At 36.3% G+C, this 24,733-nt stretch overlaps 1 protein-coding gene across 12 annotated transcripts in view; it reads left to right on the forward strand.

Annotated features, from left to right (window-relative positions):
• Positions 1 to 19,696, forward strand: part of ALY3 (DNA binding protein) — a 35,389-nt gene extending 15,693 nt beyond the window's left edge. For 4 of the 12 annotated variants that reach the window (XM_088857616.1, XM_088857607.1, XM_088857629.1 and 1 more), the window contains 14 exons: positions 3,905 to 4,167; positions 4,279 to 4,657; positions 5,606 to 5,689; positions 6,617 to 6,906; positions 6,992 to 7,048; positions 8,510 to 8,869; positions 8,952 to 9,130; positions 10,356 to 10,638; positions 10,933 to 11,178; positions 11,272 to 11,436; positions 12,230 to 12,374; positions 12,531 to 12,748; positions 18,522 to 18,833; positions 19,358 to 19,696. In XM_088857616.1, coding sequence (XP_088713742.1) covers positions 3,905 to 4,167; positions 4,279 to 4,657; positions 5,606 to 5,689; positions 6,617 to 6,906; positions 6,992 to 7,048; positions 8,510 to 8,869; positions 8,952 to 9,130; positions 10,356 to 10,638; positions 10,933 to 11,178; positions 11,272 to 11,436; positions 12,230 to 12,374; positions 12,531 to 12,748; positions 18,522 to 18,833; positions 19,358 to 19,567 — 3,191 coding nt within the window. In that variant the 3' untranslated portion in view covers positions 19,568 to 19,696. The remainder of the gene's footprint in view (positions 1 to 3,904; positions 4,168 to 4,278; positions 4,658 to 5,605; positions 5,690 to 6,616; positions 6,907 to 6,991; positions 7,049 to 8,509; positions 8,870 to 8,951; positions 9,131 to 10,355; positions 10,639 to 10,932; positions 11,179 to 11,271; positions 11,437 to 12,229; positions 12,375 to 12,530; positions 12,749 to 18,521; positions 18,834 to 19,357) is intronic. The other 8 variants (XM_088857637.1, XM_088857645.1, XM_088857657.1 and 5 more) reach the window with 3 other exon arrangements.
• Positions 19,697 to 24,733: the final 5,037 nt, after the last annotated feature.

Below are 24,733 nucleotides of genomic sequence, written 5' to 3' on the forward strand. Positions count from 1 at the left end.
CTCTTAATAGTCTTTCTAATGGATCAGCTTCCTTGAAGAAATCATCATCAAAGTCAAAGACTTCATCAGGAGGAGCAGTCAATCTGGTGACAGATTAGGACCAATGTTGTCTGGACTGGACTGGTGAGGGCACCGGTTTAGTTGGACTAGCAGAGCTGGACAAGTCGGACTGGTCTAATAAATAAAAAATTAACAAAAATATCAAAATAAGGAAAAAATTGGGAAACAAACAGACTAAACAAGGTGCTAGTAAAGAGCCTGATAAAACATTTTAGTACATTTTAGGTACTATCATGAAAAAACAAGGTTAAACATGGGAAAAGACTAAACGAGATGCTAATAAAGAGCCTCCAAATTCCAAAAATGTCGGAGAACACCTTTACCAGGAAAGAAGAAATAAAACTGTAAACAAATTCAGGAATCATCAGCATCATTTGAGCCTTATTCCAACTATTTAGGTTGTCTACATAAATCCTGTTTCGCCATTAAGATCTATTTATTCTCATACCGTTTGTCATTACAACGAATGCCCATGCCCAAGCATGGCCATATAACATAGGTTCAGGATTCATGAAACGATATGGAAATGTTATATGCTGGCTGCCCTACCTAACACAACCGTCCTTTATCCGGGCTTGAGACCAACATGACTGACTTGGGACTAGCCATGGCAGAGTTACAAATTTAGAAATAATACTAAATAATAAAAAGTGCAAATAACACTAAATTTGGACCATCCGGTGCGCATTAAATCACAAACCATTAATAACAATAGATACAACGAATAACACTAAATGTTCCAAAGAATGCAAGCATTTCAGATTGAGACATACCCCTCAATGACCTTCCTGTCCACTATGCTTGATTGAACTAGACTTGAGACTGGTTCACCGGTTTCCGGTTTGAATTGGCTGATCCGGTCTATACATCATTATTCTAGACCATGGTTATAGGAAAATCTTATGTTGATTGTCCTTAATCCCTGAATCATGCTTTACGCTTTGAATTGTTGCAAGTCCTCTTAAATAGGTGCCTAGGAAATTATAACTTCTCCGTTCCTTCCTCATTGACTTACTATGTGTTTGATGGTTCTGGGAAATCATTCCATTCCTTCCATATACTCCAAAGATAGCTGAGAGGTGCATCTTCCAAAGACAGTGTTACATGGATATTGACACTCGTATCGGTATCTAGTATGTATTAGGTGTCTATCGACGCGAGTGTTTAGTATGTATTAGAGTGTCTAGTACGTGAGGTGAAAAAGCTAGTACTTGTCTGACGTGGCCGTATAGTAAATAGCTTTATATAGTATATAATATAATTCTAGGCATTGATCACTTCCATTGTGAGTGTCGTTTTGGTAGGCTGTACTGCTTCTAGTGCCTAATGGGGTGACGTTGTGAGGTTCCACACCCTTGGATCTCATTTTATGAGCTATACAATATTTCTCAGTTAATAAATATTTTCAAGGTTTTTTTATGTGCTTATTATTTGTGAATGACTAGCTGGCAGTGGATAGCATATTAGTGCAGCCTCGCAAGCATCTTGTTACTTTTTACAACATGCATTTATTTAAGTTATTTAAAAGTAGTTGACCATGTTGACCTTAAAAAAAGAAGAAGAAAGGAGGTTCTTACGAATGGAACTGTGGACCTTACAATGTGACGTAAGTTGTTTGCGCTACTACGCGGGCACCATAATTTAAGTGTTAAAAATTGGATGACACTTGAATAAAAAGTGTCGATACATGCTCAAAACATATGACATCAGCAGAAACCTACAATTAAATGTCGGCCACGTGTCTATGCGTGTTGACATCTTGTCACGTGACACCGAGCTAGAGGTGAAATGTCTAGGTAACACTGTCCAAAGAATGCAAGCTTTTTGGACTTAGAGGATATATTCCATATTGCCATGAAGAGGACATGAAAGTTGGTATAACCTGTTGTGCAGCAAGGAGGTTTTATGTGGAGCTCCACATGGTCATGTTGAAAGTGCACTGCAGGATAAGCTGGTCAACAAGCTCCCTTGACACTTGAAGCATCTGTTGAAAAATGGAACATAGAATTTTGAGATTATCGTCAGTTCGGGCTTGGATTGTTTCATTGCCAGCTGAATGGAACCGCATGCAGGGAGATTCCCCAAACAATCTTTGCCATGGATCTCCTACTTTAAATTCTATAAGGCTCTACAGAAATACCTGAATGAAAATTGACCTATTCCATCACAACTCCTAACCAACAATGTTAGGTCCTGGTGATCTGACGAACATTAGCTCTAAGTTACCAATAAATTGACTTGACTTGTTGAAAGATAATGAAGAGTTTTTTGTTTTTCCTATGATACAGGTAAGATGAAGTTGGTCTTCAAAAGCTTATCAATCTCTTCTTTTATTTTCAGTTCCAGGTGAGGCTTTTGACGGCATAATTTTTGTTTCTCGACTTTTACCTATTCATGGAATACAAGATGGTGTTTGTACCGATTCGGGATTTAAGCCAGGCATGTCATCATAGGACCAGGGGAAGATATCCATGTATTCTTTTAAGAGGGAGACCATCTTGCCTCGTTCTTCTGGTGACAAAGAGATTCCAATTTTAGTAGTCTATTCCTCAATTCCTAAGGTGACGTCTAAGGTTTCTTGGACAATAACAATAATACTACTGTGGAATCCTTTCTTAAACTGTCCAGCTTAGAATATGAGTTCCTTAGAGGGAGGTTCTTCATCTACCTCAAAATTTTGTTCTTCTTGATTTTCATCGGCAGGTCAGTCCTCATTTTTTTTTTATTTTTAGTTTCTTCCTTGACTGGGCCCAAGTTTTCACTGGGATTATCGATGGTCTCGACCGTATTTTCTATGATAGTAGTGATGGTGCCGGAGGGGCTGGCCTTGCACAGGGTGTCTGTATAGGCACCCTGCGCCAAACCGTTTTTTTGGCACATGTACTTGGAAATGTCGATGGATCCCTTTGATGGATTCAATGGATGGGGAGTGACAATCCAATTTTCAGTTTCGATTGCCCTAGTTGGTCTAGGGGCCGAGGAAGTGGTAGCCACAGTGTGGACTCCAAGTGTAAGCCATGAAAGGTTTTGTTCCAAAGGCTCTTCCTTTGAGGGAAATTCAATAATTAGCATGGTAGAGGCTTCGGCTTCCCTTGCTTTTCGTATGGGGTGAGGTATCATTGTTTTCATTTCTGTATCCCCAAAGGTATTGTTCAATTGGCTTGTTTGATTGAACCATGATGCTTTTGGTGTCTTTTGAAACTTGTGGTTGGTCCATGTTGATGTTATTAATAAGTATATATGCCCTTGTAATGGTCATGGAAAATATTGGCAGGTGAAGTAATAACTTATGGTTGCTGAGCCATCTTTACCCAACTGCACGACGACATCACATAGGTGTCTTTGGACCAGAACCAGTGATGAACATCTAGAAACATAGAGTTCATTCCATCAACAGCGTTCTTATTTACTGATAGGATAAGGATGGGTTTTCTGGAGAAAAAAATCAAATAAACTATAAGTCACATGCATGCGGATCACCAAGATGGATTAACAAAAACCATTGAGAAGTTTACAAAATTCCATGCAATTGAGTTCATCGCCGGCAATTCTTTAAGATAGGTGCAAGAAATTTGACAATCATGAAGCTTCGGCTTCTTTAGCTCATTGTTGTTCTCTAATAAAAAGAATGTTCTTATTATAATGTAATTTTCTTGTGTGTATGAAACAAATTTGTTTCTGACCATATCCTGCTTCTCCTTTCAAGCATTTGATGTTTCTTTAACTTCTGAATGGTGCTTGTTCTGTTATAGGAATATGTTCACCACATGATCCCATGAAAATTGGTCAAATCTGTCTGTAACTTGGAGCTTTTTGTTAACTTCCAAGTTTATATATTTGGCAGGTAGCCGTCCTCGGGCTGTTGGAAAGAGGACTCCTCGATTTCCTGTTTCATATCTTTATGATAAAGATAACAAAGCAAAGGTCATGGCGCCAAAAAAGCAGGAATTTGATTCAGAGGTAGATCCTGATGAAGATGAAGTTGCTCAAGTTGCATTAACATTGGCTGAAGCTTCACAAAGGGGGGGTTCTCCTCAGGTTTCTCGAACACCAAGCAAAAGAGCTGAGCATACAGGACAAATTCCTTTTCAAAATGGTGACAGGAAGGTAAACATCTATGGAAACTTAGTTTTTATGTTTGATATCTTCTTGGCAATGCCTTCTTGAATAATGGTCGAGAAGACTTGTAACTTTTAAGGTTTTATTCATGGACCACAGTATATGGAAGCTGGGTTTGTGGGTGGAATGCGTAATACAGCAGTGGATGAAGGCTGCGTGGAGGGTAGTTTGGGAAGCAGGGAAGCTGATAATGGAGAAAGTGCAAGACCTAGAAACCATCGATCTCATCTGGATGTTGAAAGTGTTGATGCAAAACAAGCTTCACCAAAGATGAAGAGGATGTTAGGAAAGAAATTGAAAGCCCAAGGGATTGAGTATAATCATGTTGATGATATAAAGGAGGAGTGCAGTTGTACTGATGAAGGGCTTAATCCAAGAGCTGACAATGAAGAGATTGACATGGAAGCTGCTATTGGGAAAAGTGAGAAGTCCTCTCCACCTGTTGTCAAGAAGAGAAGCAGGCAGTTGATTTCTGGAGGCATGTGTTATTCCACTGGGTTGCTTTTTTTCATTCTTTCTTTCTTTGGAGGCTTTATGCTTGCTCATGCTTCTCTTTTCTTGTTGGTGTTGGATTTTGTTTTTGATGCGTTGTTCTAAAGAATCTTAATATAGGTTGTCCTCATGAGCCAAGTCTTCCCACAATGTTCCTGATTTGGTCTCCATTGATATCTTCCTGCTGAAATCATTCTTGCCTTATGGTGTATATATTTTCTTCCATCATTATTTTGAAGCTCTTCTGACTAGTATTGTAAGGAGTTAGGACTTGTGCCAGCTTAATTTGTGTTTTTGCTATACTTTTGTTGCTGGTTGTTAGCAATACTTTCTGTCCTCTAATTTCCCATTATTGTATGTCTTTCACTGAATAACTTGTGATTTAGCCTGCCCATTGCTTTTTTTGGCTTTCTGATGAAAACACTATTTCGACACTAATAAATGCATGTATAGTTTTTATGATTACATCGATAATAATCCAGCGAAAGGAGGATTATTTAGAGCAAGCTCAATGGACAACGGAGATAGAATAGCTGTTGGGAGGTTAGGACACCCAATCTTTAGAGATAAGGAAGGGCATGAACTCTTTGTACGCTGTATGCTTACTTTTTTTGAAACATTTCCAATAGTTTTGGTAGATGGAGACGGAATTGTGAGAGCTACTGCTGATTTTGTTTTGGTTTGCTCAAATGCGTAAATTGGCGATGATTTATTTTTCATATGTTCATTGTTGATTTTATTTTTCATATGTTCATTATGTTTGATGAGAGTTTTATTTCATGTGTGCGTGCGTACACAAGTGTGCAAGAGTGCATGCATGTGGGATACATGCATGTGCTTTGATGACTTTTTATTCTTCTAAGAACTCTTAATCTATGAATTGATTCCGAGCATGAAGCTTTCTTATGGGGCTTTTTCTGTTCAATCTGTGCAGATGAATGCTCGGCCATTGATGCCCTTCAAACTTTGGCTGATTTATCTTTAACTTGCTTGTTGCCATCATCCATTGTAGAATCTGGTGAGCCTTTTCCCTTTTCATTTAATTTATTCATTTACTCTTTATTTAGACAAAAAATTCTACTATATATCTATTTTTGTATGGTTAGGAACAATTATGACCATTTTAATTCTTATAACTTTGCATTGTTTTGAAAAACAAGCTTCTTTTTATTGGATTTCCTATTTTCTATTCTTTTCTTTTTTTTTTCCCATTATGTTTTCAATAAAATGCCAGGCATGTTTGTGACTTATACTTCTTCAGATTTTACTCTTGGAACAATGTGTTCGGGATTGATAGCTGCTAATTATGGTGTTTATCATGTTGCATGACATGGTGTACTATCAATTGCATATCCTCATTTAGAATGTGATGAGCGAATTGTATGTGTTGAACACAAGACACCAGTGTTTGTTGAAGGAAGCTTTTCTTAAATGCATCTTTGATTAGTATTGAGTGCAATATGAGTCTCTTTTAAATTGCAAGTGGAGATAAAGCCATAAAGGTGTTATTTTGTCTAGTTATAGACCACCTTATTCCAACTAAAGCAGTGTGTCTACACATGATTTTTCTTTTTCTGTTGTTAGGCTACATATAATTATCTGATTACATTTCTTTTCCTTTTTTTCTAGCTGAAATATATATATATTGTCCAGACAATCATACTTTGTCCATCTGCAGAAAGTGGGTTCTTTTCCTGTTTTGTATAGCTCCCTTTTATTGATTTTCAATAATGTGGTGCCGCTTAAAATACGTAATTGAAAACGTTAAGGTTTATATATCCCGAGTGTGATCATCCCTAGTATCTGATATTCTGGGGACTTGATTTGTTATGCTCCTTATATAGGAAACACACACATGCATATATTTACTACTATTTGTAATAGTCTTGGCCTTTATTGGCTACTGTGTGCATTCATTTAATTTACGAAAATCTGTTGTTTCTAGAATCATCTGTCCAGGTCAAAGAAGAAAATGGAAGTACTGATAATGTTGATAAGCCCTATGTACAAGAGCATGTTCCTCCAAAATCTCAAAGACAAAAATCTCGTAGCGTGGTTCATAAAGAGAAACGAACTTCATCACAGGGAGCTGAAACTGTGGCTCGTGATAATGCTAAATTGGGAAAGGAAAAATCTGCTAATGCGATCATAAGTACTGACAAGAGTCCACGGTTTCGCCTCTCTATAGATAACATGCGGAAAGGAAAACGGAAGTCGTTAACTGGAAATGTGAAGGTATGAATGAAGATAACATTTGATGTTTGCTTTTGGATATCTTCTAAAATTGGGGTTCTGATAATCCTTTTCTTACCATATGCAGCCTAAACCTTCCAAAGTTGATAGTGAATTGCATTCAAAAGACTCTCAAAAGGCAGAGGTATGGTCATGTTTTTTTTTTACACTTGATTAGACATCTGTTTCATTTACTTATAAAAGGGGCAATGAATATGTTATAAATTGAATGTTTCTTTCTTCATACTTGATGTTGATTTCGATTTCTGCGACCTATAAATCTACATCATTCTCTGTCAGGTATTCAGAACAATCCAAGGAGTATCGTTTTGGTCCTTCCTTTAGGATTCATATTTGGAACTTGTATTACCTTTAAATCTCATAAACAGTGAAGTGCACAGGTCTCGGAATGCAAGATAATATGGTTAATTACTTTTCCTTATTTGTAGTGCTCTTTGTGTGGTTTCCTGTTTGGGTTATTCAGGCATTTTTAAAATGGTAAGAAATATCTTGATTGAAGAAAATTCCAATGAGATTTCGCCACTTGGACCTTGCGCAAGCATCAGTTTTTTTTTTCTTGGTTCATTGAATCAATCCTGTAGTCTTCCATTTATAGTGCATATCTTCCTACAATTGGTTTACATATTTCTGTCTCTCTTATGGTGTGTTTGTCTACTGTTCCCTTCTATTATAATAAGCTCTGTTTCACAGTTTCCAAAAAACAAAAAAAAGTTATGGTTCAAGCTTTTTGAGCGGTAATTATGTTTTCGGAGAATTGGATTTTGATAGCTCCATAGTGACAATTTTGTTGTGCTGCTTAGTTTGAGTTTACTTATGCTATCTAGTTAAAGCTGCCAACCAGCCATGTGATGCATACATGTATATATAGAGATTGTCTACAAAGAGACCATTTATCTTTTGTACATGGAGGTCACAACCATTCCCACTCATTCGATGTCAAATTAGATGGCTTAGGGTGAGTCAGATTTTTTTTTATGGAACTGTCTATTCAATGACACTCTTACAACCACCCATTTTGAAATTTAAGGGACAAGAATGATTGTGACCTCTATGTACAAAAGAGAAATGCTCTCTTTGCATACAATCCCATATATATATATATATATATATATATATATATATATAGAGGGAGAGAGAGATGAGTAGCATTTTGAATATATCATACTTTGAATAAAAACCTATGTTTAAGAACCTTTTATAACCTTGTTTTTGAGGAACTTTTATTGCTAATAAATTTTTTTTTAAAATTAAATATTTGAACTTCAAATATATCTTCTAAACATTGCAAGGGTCTTACTTTAATTAGTGTGGTTATTGCGAAGGGGTATTTTATTAAAAAAAGGCTTATTTTAGATGAGGATATGAACAAATTTAAAATCCCACACAAATGAGATCTTTTCTTATGGAATTCAGGCTTTAGGCAAGGGTAGTTTAGGAACAAAATGTGACATACGTATACCTCTCCAAACCTGCATTTAATGTATATCGGTTGCAGGCGCGTCAGGCTTGCTTTTACTCTCCCATTTTATCTTTTGTGTTTCTAGTGCATGCATTGCTTCTCTGAAGATGTATTTTATCAATTCAGGGCTCAATTGGAGAAGTTAAGAAATCTGCAACTAAAGCAAAGCGAGTCAGCCAGATTGGTGCAGTGCCAAAACTAGGGAAATCAACGAAGCCTCCAGAGCGGTCCTCTTCAAATATTGATGTGGGAAAAGTTGATGCCCATTTTACTGCATCGGCTGCACAAATTGCAACAATGAACCAGGTTAGCTTACCCACCAAGCTGAGAAGTAGACGTAAGATGGATCTTCCAAAAACATTAGTGAAGAAGGATTTGAAGTCTTCCGACACTTCAGGACACTTTGCTGGTAATGAGCTTGGAACAGTGAATATTAAAGCTCCTAATAATTTGCATTCACATCAGGATAGAGTTGCTGAGGTGAAGGTCAGATATGATATGTCTTATACACATTTCTTTATTCAACTTATTGAAACAATACACCAAATGAATGGTATTTTTGTTACAGAATGCTCTTGTGCACTGCCTGTCTTCTCCAAAGCTACGTAGATGGTGTACATATGAGTGGTTCTACAGTGCTATCGATTACCCCTGGTTCGCTCAAAGTGAGTTTGTGGAGTATTTAAATCATGTTCGCCTTGGCCACGTTCCAAGGTTGACTCGTGTTGAGTGGGGCGTCATAAGAAGGTAGACATGCTTCTACATATTATTTTTCTGATATTTGGGGCAGCCTATTATATGTGCCTAAGATTTAAAAAACGCAAATCTGAATCAGCAATTGGGGGGAACCGACCCAATTCCTAGTCGAAACTGGGAATCGGTCTGATGGTTATAGATTCGCTCACAATGATTAAAAAATTGGCAATCTGGATCGTGAATCACCGATCTGGATTGAGAATCTATAGATATTATACTGGTTCCTGGTCGGAATCAGTGCTTGATAGTTGTATCAGATACAATATGTAAAACTTATAACAAATGGTTGGACATGGAATAGCTTAGTTGGCAAGAGAGGATGGCTTAAAATCACTTGGGTGGAGGTTTGAAGCCTTCTTTTGGAGTTCTAATAATATAAATATATTTTTTTAAATATAATACTATATACTAATGCATAACATTATAGCAACTAGCTAGAATAGCTTAGTTGGCTAGGGTGTGCGACTTTATAGCACTTGGAGGTTCGATCCCTCCCCAAGAGCTCTAGTAGTGTACATGTTTCCTTTTTTGTTAATAATTTTACCGGATTGACGATCCAGTCAATCTTGATCGGGATAAATAGGTGGCGATTCACCCCACTTATCCGTGTTTTAAAACATTGGTCACCTGGTTCTGTTAGAGAATTGAATGAGCCTGTGGCGATCTTAGATTGGCCAAATTGCCTGTTGTCAGCCCATTTTATTTTTTAGTGTTTTCTCAATTTTTTTTTGTCTTTTTTAAATATTACTTAAATTTTTTGGACTGGTTCCAACACCAGAAAATCATTTGAACTAGACCAGATCAGCCCAACAGTTGACCAATCTAGTCTCTCGATTCGAGCTTTTAAAACAATGGTAAATACTATAATGCTATGTGTGCAGCTTCATTGATCCCAAGTTTGGGTATGGATGATTAATTTGCTAGGAGAAAGCTCCTTTATGGTGATGTGATTGGAATTATTCTTTATATAGTGCTATTTTATGTGGGAAATTTCCCAAAAAGCACTCTAGAGATGAACTATTTAACATCTCATCTGTATCTTTTGAGTCAACTTCAAAAAGCCCATCAAAGGACACATAAACATGAGTTAGAATATTTGATATTTTAGGTGTGTTTTGATAAGTGGGTGAATCTTAAATAGTTGATATTTTAGGTGTGCTTTGGTAAGGTTTCCTTTTAATTTCTTCCCTCTGATTTTTTGATGTCTCTTGTACAGTTCACTTGGCAAGACACGGCGATTATCCAAGCGATTTTTACAGGAGGAGCGGGAAAAATTGGAAAAATATCGTGAATCAGTGAGGAAACATTATAGCGATCTGCGTAATGGCCTTCGAGAAGGATTGCCTGCAGATTTCCCAAGGCCTTTGTCCGTTGGACAACGTGTTATTGCCTGTCACCCAAAGACCAGAGAAATCCATGATGGGAGCATATTAACCATTGATGGTAACAGATGCAGAGTTCAATTTGACAGGCCAGAACTAGGTGTGGAGTTTGTGCTGGTAATCTTCGATAGCTATGAGCTCACTGTTCCTTGTCTCCTTAGATTCATAAATATGGCGGTCTACATTATGATTTATGACTCTTCTGTATAATTCATGGCATGGATGCTATGTGATGGCACTTTTGAATATTTGTGCCTCTTATTCGTTTTAAGGAATATTCACTGTTTTTTCTCTGCAGCTTGTTACTCCCATTATGATGAAAATATAATGTCTCAATTGGAACTTTTAACTTACCCTGTAATATCTAATCTTTGATGTTACCACTTGAAGTATATCCACTTGCTCTTGCAGGATATTGATTGCATGCCTCTAAATCAATTAGAGAATATGCCAGATGCTCTTAAAAGAAAAAATCATGAAGTGAGTAATTTCAGAGAGGATCTTAATGATATTAAACTGGACGTCAAACCCAAAGAGTGGAAAGTCGGAGAACAATTGGGACCTGTTCCAAGTGAAAAATTGGATAATGCAACTGATGGACCCTTTTTTGTTGCTTTCCCCGATCATTCTATGAACACTTTGTTCATGCAAGCAAGGGTCTGTAGCTCTACTTTACCCGAATATACAGCAATCCGTTGAACTATAGGATTGTCCTAAGAATTGTTTAAATTGTAAATTCATTTTCTGCAGGGAGACACTGTTGATGCAGTCATGCAGGCAAAAGCTGCTGCAAATGAAGTTTCTTTTGCTGCACATCAAGGGATGTACAACCAACCTTCTAGCCTTTCTCAAATTCAAGCAAGGGAGGCTGATATTAAGGCACTTGCTGAGTTAACTCGTGCTCTTGATAAAAAGGTACATGATTTTTCTGACCCTTATGGTACTTTTTAACTACTATTTGTTTGTCTGAAGCACCAAACATATTATTACACTTTGTTGGGGTAAATAACTTCGATGGTTTATTTGTAGATAGGTAATTTTTTTGGAAGATTTGATAATTTGGCTAATTAGTTTTGGTTTAGATGTTGCTGTCTGTCTACTTAGGATCGTGCTGATATATGTGAGTGCTCATGCAAGGTTTTGCAGTTGTATGGAGTGCACTATGACACTAGATATTGTGAAATTGCAAGAAGTAAAGCATGATAATCCGAAAATTGTAAGTTTGTCTAGCAATTGCTTTAGGGAGAAAGCTTATTCAATAAGGAAAAAAGGTTCGCTGCCTTTCTTTTCCTTATCGAAAACAAGTTTTCTGCCTTAAGTAATCCCATTACAAAAAATGTATGAAACTCAAAATTTAATGTTTTGAAGTGTGAAACAGAATGTTGATGTTCTCTGGAAATCACACAGAAGCAAAAAAATTAATAATGTCTGATCACTTATTAAACAATTGAAATATATGTGTAAGTCATATGGTGCCATAACCGAAATAGGAGGGGGTAGACAAATGCTTGCAGTTTATCATATATCTCTAAGTACAATAGAAGACTCTTTTCAGATTTCATGGTCAAGATACATATGGAGAAGCCATATAATCTTGATCAAAGTCATGATAATAGAATAGTGAATCGATGCTAGCATATTTGATAGTGATTATCCATTCTAGACTTATTTGATTATTGGTTGAATCATTATATGTTCTCTCCTGCAGGAAGCCATATTGATAGAGCTGAGGCACATGAATAATGAATTTGGGGATAACATCAAAAACACTGACCTTGCCAAGCACTCAGAGCAATTCAAAAAGCAGTATGCTATGCTCCTTGTCCAACTAAATGGTGCTAATGATCAGGCAAGTTCCCATGAGTCGCTATAGCATCACTACTTGGCTTTACATTATTATCTGGCCGAAATATCAGATTCTCCATATTCTGTAGTCCATGATCTTGTGGTTATTTTATTGTATTTGTGTGTTTAATCAGTTTTAGTATGTTTTCATCACTTGCAGGTAGAGAAGGCACTTATTACCTTGAGGCAACGGAACACATACCAGGACACCTCTTTGCCTCCAAGCTACCGTTCTGTGACCAACACAGTTGGGCCTGGGTCTGGAGGCTTGTCGATAACAAATCAAAGTGCTCCGATATCTTTGGATTCTACATCTCATGTAGCGGAAATTGTCGAGAGTTCAAGGAGGAAAGCTAGGGCATTGGTGGATGCTGCAATGCAGGTAGGGTGTATTTGTTTCCTCTTATGAACTCGAGGTTCTCCCATTAGACGTGGATCACATCATTTTGGACTTGTTTGAGTTTGGATTTGGAGTTCCACTCTAGTATGTACAATCATATTTATTAGGATTTCCCAACATAGGTAGCAATCCTGCTCCAGAATCTCTCTCTGGTGCTCTAGGAAAGGGATCTTCAAGGGATCTCGATTTTTAAATTTTGAAATCTCAATCCCCATTGTAGGTATCCTGGTTCCTACTGTTAGGGATCTTTATCCTAACCTTAAAGACCAGGACAACAACCAGACATAGTTGCATTGCTTGTTGGCTATAAATAAGAGATCCCTACTTTAAAGAGTATACATAGTCCTAGACTATATACACTCCTTGAGATTAGGACAAAGACCCCTAAAAGGTTGGGATCTTGATTTGTAACAATGTGATCTAGATTGAAAGAGGTGCTTATGTGGGATTCAAGGGAGTAAAATCAAAATATTTCTTTTTCTTTTATAATCAGTTTGAATTCTACTTACGAGTGCCACGTTGCACTGCTGTAAATAAAAAAGAAAACCCTAAATATAACCTAGGATCTTTGTTTTTACTGCCAAATAAAAAAAATAATCCAGGAATTAAAAATAAGCTTCCATTAACAATTTTAGTACCTGTAAAATCACATAAATAAGCAAAGGTAACTGAAAATAAAACTAAACAGTCGGGAGAATTACTTGAATTTGCCTAAGGTCACCCCTAAAGGACGTAGGGCACTCCACACTAGATTTCCTGATTGATATAGCACTCTTATCCTATTGGCCTTGCTGAATTTTTTGAGCCGGGAAGCTTCCGTAAGAGATATCTCATAAACTAAAGTTTTAATAGCATGAGATAGTGAGAATCTTCAAGACCCCTTTCAATCCTATGGGGCATGCGACAGAGTGGCACCTCCCTTTAACCGAATCTAGGGCTGGGCGTGCCCCCTTCTTTCCTTACTATGGTGGAGCATGCCACCCTAAAGACTTATGAGAGGTGGCGTGCCACGTAGATAGAGAAGAGAGAAAAAGAGAGAGGACAGAGAGTGGGGTGTGGAATGGTGAGAAAGTGTAGATAGAGAGAGTCTAGAAAATAATGGTGTAGAGAATGAGGGGGGAATTCCTCCTTATATAGGTCTTAACGGCCTTAGATTTTTTTTTTTTGAGTAGTTCTATGGGGATTGGGCCCCTACTTGTGTGAGAATGAGTCTGAGACCTCTTTCTAGGTCATTAGAGGTAATACCGCTGCGACATTGGTCCATTTCCTATAAAAAAGGGCAGGTCAGTGGGGAATTGGGAATGGAGTCCAATACTTCATTATGGTGCTTGACAGTACTACCAATAAGGCCCCAACCCATTCTTGAGGGCCTTAGATATGCCTATCCAATTATACCTCATCATAACCAATATGTTTTTTTTTTTTTTTTAATCTGTAAGGTGAGAGAATTAAATTTGAGCCATTCATCCTATGAATCAGCCATCATGATTTAGAGAGGAATTCTAAGAACCTTATCCCCTGAATCTTTGACCATATCCACTTCTAGCAACTAGGATAAGACCCATCTAAACCTAATCTTTTAGAACTCTCATATCTATCAAGATTGTAGGAGTTAAAAAAGATATAGATATGGTCAAAGATATTGTCAAAAACTAACTCCGACACAACAAGGACATAATCTTTTCAAAAGATTTCCTTAACTTATGAACTTAAAAGACACCTTTTAATTTTATTAAAACATAACTAAAAATAATAGAGGGGGACGTGCCACCTCCAAGAGTGAGTTATGGGCTCCATGGGCTCTACAACCCATCCACATTGTGTGGCACAATGTGGGGTTGGATCCAAGGGCCCCACACGTGCTCCTCTGCATGACCATAATTTCATAATACCCTTTTCATGGAATTTGCATCTGAAATTAATTTTTAAAATCATGTAAATTTTAAAAATTCACAGAAACATTCCTTTCATTGAAAGTAAAATATGTAAAAGTAGACTGATACCAACGGGTCAAGTGACTATCAAGGCAGTGCACCCGACCCAATAACTATGACCTTCAACTATCTTCTTGAATCGACCGAACGAAACCATGACCCACAATCTCATGTATGGGCTCTTGATTGGCATGTCAAAGTTGGCCAATAAATAGTAGAACCACATTCTCAGAATGTGCATTATAGCCCCCTCCCTAAAGTCATGTCACATGCACATATCACTATAGTGCAAGGGGGCTCTCTCTATGCACATGTAGATGTATCCCTTTTCTGGGTTTCTTCTCAATACTGCAACTATCAGATGTACATGCCGTGCGGAAATTTATTTAGGATTTAAGCCTCATTATCTCAGGCCTACATCCGCACACAGGAGACCACAAAGTTCTCCTAACCTACAAAACATCCTTTGACAATGCTTTTGATTGTGTTGTATGCCTTGGGGTAAGGGTTTTGGACTTTCCCATGCCCATAGACCGCCTAAGTCAACAAACCCATAAACTCCTACTGAAGTGTATAATCCACTAAAATTTTTATTTGCACGCTCTCATGGCCTTTAAAGGCCACAAAGCCCCGACATAGATTTCTAACATATGCATCATGTAGACAGGGCTCCCACCCAAAGGGATCTTTGTGCCATTTCATGATCCCCTGTTTTCGATCACCATTCACCCCTGTTTCCGATCACCACCCCTCTCTTGGTTTCACGTTCCACTTGAAAGGGAGCAATGTTACATGGACACTGACATGAGTGTTGTGTTTATAACATATCTCAGGTGTCTAGTACTACAGCTTAAAAATCCAGTACGACCCCGATATGTTTGTACAATTTGCTATATATAAAAAATAATTTAAAAGTAGTTGATAAGTTATAAAAGAATTTTAAAATAGACAAATGGGAATTAAAAAGTCTGCTCTTTTTGTCCCAAGTTCAGATGATAATGGAGGGTTGTGTTAGGCTCGCACAACATAAGACTTTTGCCAGATATATATCATGAACCCTAGTCCGATGTTATATGCTCATACTTAAACTTTTCCTGTTAGCAACGCGTTGTACTAGCTGGTCTAATGGAGGGTATGGCTGGTCTAAAAATAAACCAATAGAATATTTTAAAATATAGATATACAATAAAAATAAAAGGTATGTTTTGATTCTTTTATTTTTCCAAATGATGCTTTTTAAATCTTACTAGTGATATTTTATTTTGCATAATGCATGTTGAGCATTATTTATTGTGGTTTTGATATAACCATTTATATTTATTCTGGAAAGATGTAAGCTCAAATCTCGTAAAGAGTAATTTGTTTTCTAGAAAATAGACTATAAACCATATTTGTACTTAAGAGAAGAGGTATTTTGGTTTTTAAGTTCCTGTGGAACTATGTTTAACATCTTAGTCCGGGTGGGGCCATATTGATATAGACATGTAGCACATGAGAGAGAATATTAGTACAATGGAATAAACATATGACAAGTACTGCTCTTTGATTTTTGATGACAAGTTTTGTATTAGAATAAGTGTGTTCAATTACTGCTATTTGTCTTGGAAATCCCACGTCAATCATGGTTGATTTATCCCTTACTTTTTCTTAGGATGTGTATTATATATGTGTATTACACCACAAGTGTGGTTAAAGGCAGGGTGGCTAATATTTTTAGCCGCATAAAGTGGGATATGTCGTGTCAATAGCTGAGACTAACCATTTCGATACTACATGTTCATAAAAAATATTTTCCATGCTTGAGTGTCGGTTGTGTCAAAGTGTGTCGACAAGTTTTGACACGCGATACATGACAAAAATCAAAGTGTTAGGGTGACATTGAATGGGACATGGTGCCAACTGTGGGGCTTGCTTCCCCCATGACATCTTTTCGTTAGATGGTGATGATTGTGTTCTGCCCAAGGCATTGTTTTAAAATGCGGTATGCGGCCAAAAGCGTTGGGGGGGGGCGATGCGGTGCATTGCGATGCGGTCAATAAATATAAAAAAATTAAAAAAAAACTAAAAAAATAGGTTAATGCATAGAAAAAAATATGGAGATGATATATGTGATAATAGATATTTAGATTATTCATTAACTCCAAAATTATTAGCTGTCGGATATTCTGTATCCACTATCCCTAGATAGAAACTAGAAACTTGGCTTCATAAAACGTTCAACTATCAACAGCCATAAGCACAAATCTGCAACCAAAAACTTTAAAGTTACAAATTTTATAAACTCTGTAATCTTGAAAAGAGTCCACAAAGTTCTTCGACTCGATTTGTATACTTTTAACAAACTTTACAAATTTAGAAAAATATTGTAACTTTTCAATATCAAAGCATTTATGAAGATCAATAAATTTTATAAACTCATTAATTTGTCACTTTACTGTATTAGTCCATGAAACTCTTTAAAGTTACAAATTTTATTTGAAAAGTACTGGGAAAAGTTCTTTGATTTTTAACTTTTAATCTTCATGGGCTTTTAGTTGGTAGTATCTTGTATTACAAATTGAAGAACTTCCACAAATAAAATTTCCACCCAAATGTTGTTTGGGTGGTTTAATACCTCCCCAAACCCTTTCCCCCCATTTTCAAAGGTCAAAATAACCTTGTTGCCCCTGCACAAGGGGTACAGTTTTGAAAAAAATGGTGGACAGATTATGCGGTTTGATGCAGTTGATGCGGGATGCGGCTTTGATGCGGGCGCATCTCTCCAAACTGCATATGCGAGAAAGTGCGATGCGTTGGGTGGCGCATAGCGCCTGATGCGGCCGCATTTTAAAACACTGGCCCAAGGTTTAAAAAGTTGGACTGGCGGATTGAACCGTTCTCCTTTTGAGTTAGATCGGCTATCTCGACGTGTCAGATAGGCGGTCCATGGTATTAAAAAAGAAATAAACTAGAGAAAAAAAAAGATAAATTCGGGGGATGAAACAATGACGGAAAAAGAGAAGAAAAAACCCCTGAAAATCAAAATAAAAAATTTCATTTCATTAAATAGGAGCTATAAATCAATATTGAAATATAAAAACATTTAAATCTCAAGAAAAATTATGCTCAAAATGGAAAAGAAAACCCAATTTTTCATCTTTCGATTTCGTCTGATAGGGAGTTATAGATCCGAGAAATTGATTTCGATCTCATAGAGTACTTGAAAAAAGAACAAATTTGTGTTTTCTTTAGAGAAAATTAAAATAAGAGAGAGAAAAAAAAAAACATAGGAGAATTGAAGAAAATGGAGGATAAAAAAAAAAAAGACAACCAAAATCAATCTGAGAGGTTATTTTTTGCTTTTATTGGATTTTGTAGACCAATGTGATAGGAATGTTTTGGGACAAATTTGACAAGATTTGTTGAAAGAATGAGAGAGATGTTGAAGATTTTCAATTTTGGTTTGGTTTAAAAAATCTCCTGGTTGGACTCATCATTTCTTCTATTTTGGTTTTTATCCAAAAAATGGTTGTGGTTAGGAAAGAGGAAAGAGGCTTCAACTTTTTGACATGAATTTCATGATTTTTAATGAGGGAGAGTGACTGAAAATGGTGGATTAGGGTTTTATGAACCAAAAAAACGTTCTTTTTTCTTTTTTTCCTTTTTTCTGTCTTTTCGCAGTTCCAAGTTGGCTTCCTGATTCTGAAATACTGGTTCTGTGACATCTAAAACATATAAAATATCTTCTTTCTTTCAAAATATATACTTGTTTACTTTCCATTTTTTTCCTCTTTTGATGCCCCATTCAAGATAATTTCGAGCTGATCTGATGGATACCCCAGGTTGTTCCGTCTTTGAAGGAAGGGAACAATCCATTTGACAGGATGGGGGAGGCTCTGGATTTAGCAAATCATGAGAATTGTACAGGTGATTCGAGCTTACCTGCCATGCAATCTTCCATTCCTCCTCCTGATTCAACAAACCAACCTAGTGCACCACCACCTCAGGATCATGGGGTGGTTCCATGCAAAACTGATCCTGAAACAATATGCCTACCTGAACCAAAGCGTGAGATTGACTTCTCAGAAGCCAACGAAGCGCAGTTGCCTTCTGAACTTATCTCCTCTTGTGTTGCCACTCTGCTCATGATTCAGGTAATTGTTGGTCAAGGGGATTGAGAGATAGGATACAGTTACTGGTTTAAATGATCTGGGGACACCTATACCATGTTACTAGATGTGCTCGTGATAGTGAGGAATCCCCTCTCTCAATTTTTTCGAAAGAGAAATTTTCTTAAGTGTCACATGGTTTTCTCTTGTTCCTGGTAATCTTTTAAGAAATTTGATTGAAGCTTAATTCATATGTAAGTTTTTATGAAAAATATATATGTAAGATTACATGAAAAATATAGGATGTATATTTTATGGAACAAATATACAAGTTACAATATTGGAGGAACTGCTTTAACATGCCTTTCATTCTTTTTTATTTTTTCAAAATTTCTTTGTCTTTATTCTGTCTCTCTCCATCTTTATAAACACGCGCAGGCACAGATAATATATAGGTATATAGTTTTCGTGGACTTTCCCTAGAAAATTAGATTTGGAAAACCTACAAAGAAATCATCTGGGCTAGAAACTCAACAATGACATTATTTGTTGGTACTTTTGATATGCAGACATGTACAGAGAGGCAGTATCCACCAGCTGAGGTTGCTCAGATACTCGATGATGCGGTTAGAAGCCTGCAACCATGTTCTCCTCAAAACCTTGGAATTTACAGAGAGATACAGCAATTAATGGGTATTGTGAAGAATCAGATCTTAGCACTTGTACCTACTCAACAAAATGTTCCTCTTTCAAGTGGAACTGGGCTCTCGAGTGCCTAATTTAAGACTTCGGTGATGATTCCATCCCCAATTCTACTGTATGTACTAAATGCATTTCTTTTCGTTGCTTTCCTTTATTGAGAAGATTCATGTCCATACATATGGCAATAAAAATGTGAGTATTTTTTCCTTCTCTCCTCAAAATGGGAATGCTTGTAAGGTTTTATGTGCTGACTCCTGGTTTCTCGAACAGCAGGATTCTCTCTATCAACTTTCTCTGTTTATTTATTTGTTTGTATTTTTTACTCTCCCACTAGAAAGTAAACAACCCTGTCTCTCTCCTATGGACACTTTAGAAGTGAAATCAAGAAGATTCTTAGAGATTCATGCAAACCAACCCATCAATTTGGAGTCATTGAACCCAGTTTAGATCCTTGTTGCAACAAATTAGCTGCATATTATTCTTGTAAATTTGTGAAACCAAGCTGGCTATGATTTTTTAACCCTATTTCTGATATGTGTTATGAATATATGTGGTTATAGTGATTGTATTTGTAACCATGTTGAAACATCCTAGAGATAGAGATAGCAGTTCTCAAAAGAGTCCTATATTTTCCAGAGCTGTCCTGGCATGACTAAGTCATTTTTCCATATTTTTCTAGTAGTTTAAAAATGGGTAGGGTTTAGTGTGTCTGGGGATGCACCTGTTGCTGTGAGTTTGCCTTATGAAACCAAGATTTTGCAGGTCCATCATCTAGATTTCTAGGATCATGAATAGGAAAAAAATAGCAATAATAATACATAGAAAAAAATTTGAGCCTCAAAACTGGTCTATTTTGTATGTTTTTTCGTACTATTCATTTTAATTCTTCAAAGATCATTAGATCTGGACTGTTATTGACCTCCATGGATCTCAGAGAGAATGGTTTACAGTGACTAGGGACTTTCTCGGGTCCAAAATCCCTTAAAAATTAGGACAGAACTATGAGTATGAAATACTTCTCCTTAAAAATATAATCAAGTAGAAATTAGGGTAAATTTTGTTTCATAAATAGGAAAGGAGTACAGGATAATTTACATGGTGTTTGGGCTGGGGGCATTCCGTTCACTGTTGTAAGGGGATGGATGGGTAAAAAATATTTCCTTTATTTAAACTTTGGGTGGAAATGTTTCATTGTATTCTCTGTGTATACTAATTAAAAGAATTTAAAAGCCTCAAAAAGTTCAAATTTCTTGAAAACCATTACAATTGACCATAGGATATAATCTAGATCTAAATTCCCCTCCCTCTAGAGAGAGAGAGAGAGAGAGAGAGAGAGGTTGTTATCGATTTAGAAATGTTAGCAGAAATGATCTGTATGATTGATTTCGTGAGGTTTGACATGTTAAAGCTTATTTACCCCAAAAAAATAAGCTTAAAGTACTTTAAAAAAAAGTAAGCACATAAATAATGGAGAAAGGAAGAGGATAGATTGTTAATCACTAGGGCAACCCACTAGATCTTATAAAATAAAAGGAAACCATACAATAAGACCCCTCTGTCCTTGGTTAAAAAAAAACATAATCACCATGTGAAAGCAGGCAGCTTTGAGGTGTGATTTAAGATTATTTTTTTTTTGCCAAATTTTATTCAAAGAAATGACGTCTTTATATATTGTTTAATAGTTGTAATTTTACTTCTACAAGTAAAGTTTCTGCATTGTATAAACCCTTTCCTTTTAAATAAAGGGAAATGGTCTTACAAATTCAAAGATAAACGTATGGGTGGCAACGGGACGGTCCGAGGCCGAGTCCAAGTTCAGAGTGTGGGACCCATACCTGACCTAAAACTTAAAATATGTATATATTGAATTATATTTGAATATATTTTATATATTGGGGCTTGAAAAATATTACCCAACCGGACCCAGACCCAAATAGTGTTCACCCGACGCATAGGGTCTAAGTTTTGGACCCATACACGGATTCCAATAGTATTCACCTGGCTCGCCAAGTGACTCATGCACGGATCCAGAGCAGGTCTACCCCTTGGGTTTTAGGTCTGGGTCCATTGCCCCCAGATAAATGCACGTCACTATCATCAAGAAGTATTGGTGAATCAAAATATAATTTTTTAAATAGTGAGTTAAATGATTATGGGGCCTTAATCAAATTACACGATAATTATCTCCAACGCATTTTACTTGGAATTGGGAAAAATCCTCTCAGACCCAACATAATATCCAATGACTGAGTATGGAATAGGGTACTCAAATAACAATAATGGCCATCTGTATATATGTAAAGACGGTGGTGATAAGTTACTTCCCATTTTTATATTCACTTTGTATTTTTTTAGGAAGAGTTATTCAAAAGTGCATTTCTTTTCGTAGTTCAACATACAAAATAATACTTGAGACATAGCATTGCCAATGTCAGCCAAGAATGTAAGAATGTCAACTACTCGCTATTTAAGCCCAAAAGCTTATCGTAAGTGAATTTTACCATAATTTTATCATAAGGTGTTTTTGATAGGACCCACACGACGCAATGCACGCACGTGATACGGTGTGTTTGTATGAGTTGTCAACTTTAGGTATGGGCCCCAATCTCCAAAGACTTATCCAAACAAAAACTTGTCAAATTTTAAATAATCAAAGTAACGCGCACTTCTAAATTGTGCTAAAAGATATAGTTGCAATATCAGAAACCCTTAAAATGGCTTACAAATTTATTTTTACCATTAATTGCGTAATTTAAGCTCCAAAAATTGTATAATTCAACCATCATTTGAAATAGACGATCTGGATAATGTGTTACAAGACTATTTTTAAATTGACTTAGATTCAATCGAAGTCATTAGACTCATATGTAGCTGAGCCACTGAGCTGAACTAACCTCAGCCTTTCTCTACATATATATATATATAAAGAAAAAGTTTGTATAAGGTTGCAACTTTAAAATGTAGAATTACATATGCACCTCAAAAATCCATCGGAAAATGTTGTGTTAATGTTGAAAAACCCTCTAATTGACTGTCTCGATATCAAGATGTATGAATATGAAAAAAAAAAATTTGAATCCCAAAAATAGTGTATCTTGCAACGCATTATCTAGATTGTCAATTTTGAAGATTTTCCTATGTTTATAGATCTACTTGATTTTAAGTAATTTTTTAGTTTAAATTTTTATAATTAGATATGAAAATAGATTTTAAGATAATCATAATACTCTTAAGATAATCATAATATTTTTTTGTACCAACATTACATATTATGATTAAATTTGGATGTGCGCCTTAATTGGATTGTTTAATGTAACAATCCAAATCTGGGTGTTTAAGGTTGCAACCTTAGAAAAACACACGGTTAAATTTTCAAGTGATTTGGATTTGTAGAAAACAAATTAAAATTCAAATACGAAATGAGATCATGATCGTCAAATCAGCCCAGATTAAATATGGAACGTTAAGCTCATATGTTCATATGAGCTAGTGGGCTAATCCTTGCTTTTTCCATATATATAGGGAAATGACCTTGTGAGACCATCCCACACTTATGTGTGTAGGACTCCAAAAGATCACCATTAAATTTGACACATGTATCTAGAAAAATTATCATATGGGTATGGGACTTGACTTTTTTAGAAATCTGTGTCAAATTTAATGATGATCATTTGGGGTCCTACATATATTACTCTCACACACACACAACACACACGCACGCACACACACACACACATATATATATATATATATATATATATGGAAAACTATTCCCAATGCCTATCAGCGAAAATGAGCAATGATTTTACGTACGCTCATCACCATCCAAACTACATCGCATGGTCACAGTTGTCCGGTACTGTTTCAATTTTTATTTTTTTATACAAATACAAATTACTTGAAATTTGGAGCGTATGTATATCTTAGTGAGGCACACCTAATAAAAATATGAAAAAAATAATTTACAAAATATTAATTGATCAAAATATCCCCATAAAGTTTTGGAGGTATTTTGGTCAATTTCTATTTACAAATTATTTTTTTCATCTTTTTATTAAGTGCATCTCACTAAGATGTACACACGATTGAAATTTTAGATCATTCTAATTCGTAAAATAAAAAATAAAAAATAAAAAATAAAACACTATCAGACAATTGTGATCGTACGATGAAACTTGGATGGTGATGAGGGTAGACGAAATCACTATTCATTTTCACCTCTAGGTGTTTTGTAGTATATATATATATATATATATATATATATATATAAGATTTTTCAATTGAGTAATCATCATATAGGACCCTTTCCCACCCATGTATATAGGACCCCAAAAGATCATAATTAAAGTTAGCATGAATCCCAAAAAAAGTTATCACATGGATGTGAGACTTGATTTTTCAATAGATCCACGTCAAATTTAATAGTGATCCTTTGGGATCTTACACACATGGGTGGAAGCGGATTCTATAAGATCATTTCTCTTTTTAAATATCAAAATGACCTTTTCAAGTAGATATTTTAAGCATTCCTTATTTCTACAATATAAAGTCGGCACCTTGTATAATTTTTCTTCGTAGTTAAAATATAGGAATTTACATAAGGAAACATCCCTAGTTTGACCCCAACTTTAACCTCTCAAGAAATACTCATCCCAAAGCTTCTTACTAGTGCTCTCTCTCTCTCTCATGAAACATCCTTGGATTATTCCCAACTTTAACCTCTCAAGAGTCTTTCAACTCATGCCTTGGCTTCTTGGGAGTGCTCTCTCTCTCTCTCTCTCTCTCACACACACGAGACATCCTTACGTTATTCCCAACTTTAACCTGCCAAGAGTTCTTTCAAATCATGCCTTGGCTTCATGGGAGTGCTCTCTCTCTCTCTCTCTCTCTCTCTCTCTCTAGCAAACTGACCAACCAGATCTTTATGTTGCCTTCACCATCACAGTGAAAGATAATTAGGAACGTTAAATGGATAGGCCTATTGCATCTTTGAAACCCAACATTTAACTCAATGGAAGACTAGATGAATCTCAGCACAGCACAATTCCCTCTCCTCAGCTCTTTCTGGTTTCCTCCTCATCTCATTGCAGTAAATACCTCAGTGGGGCACAAATGATTGGCAGCTACAAGTGAACAACATGCACCTCTTCTTTTTTTTCCCTGGGTAGTTCGTCGGTAGGGATCCAACTTCGCTGCTTGATTTGTCTTTTGCCCGAATCAGATCCGTGAATCTTGATTCAACC

This window comes from Amborella trichopoda, chromosome 1 (genome assembly GCF_054954075.1).
Source record: "Amborella trichopoda isolate Santa Cruz 75 chromosome 1, AtrichopodaSantaCruz75HAP2 v2.0, whole genome shotgun sequence".
Classification (NCBI taxonomy): Eukaryota; Viridiplantae; Streptophyta; class Magnoliopsida; order Amborellales; family Amborellaceae; genus Amborella; species Amborella trichopoda.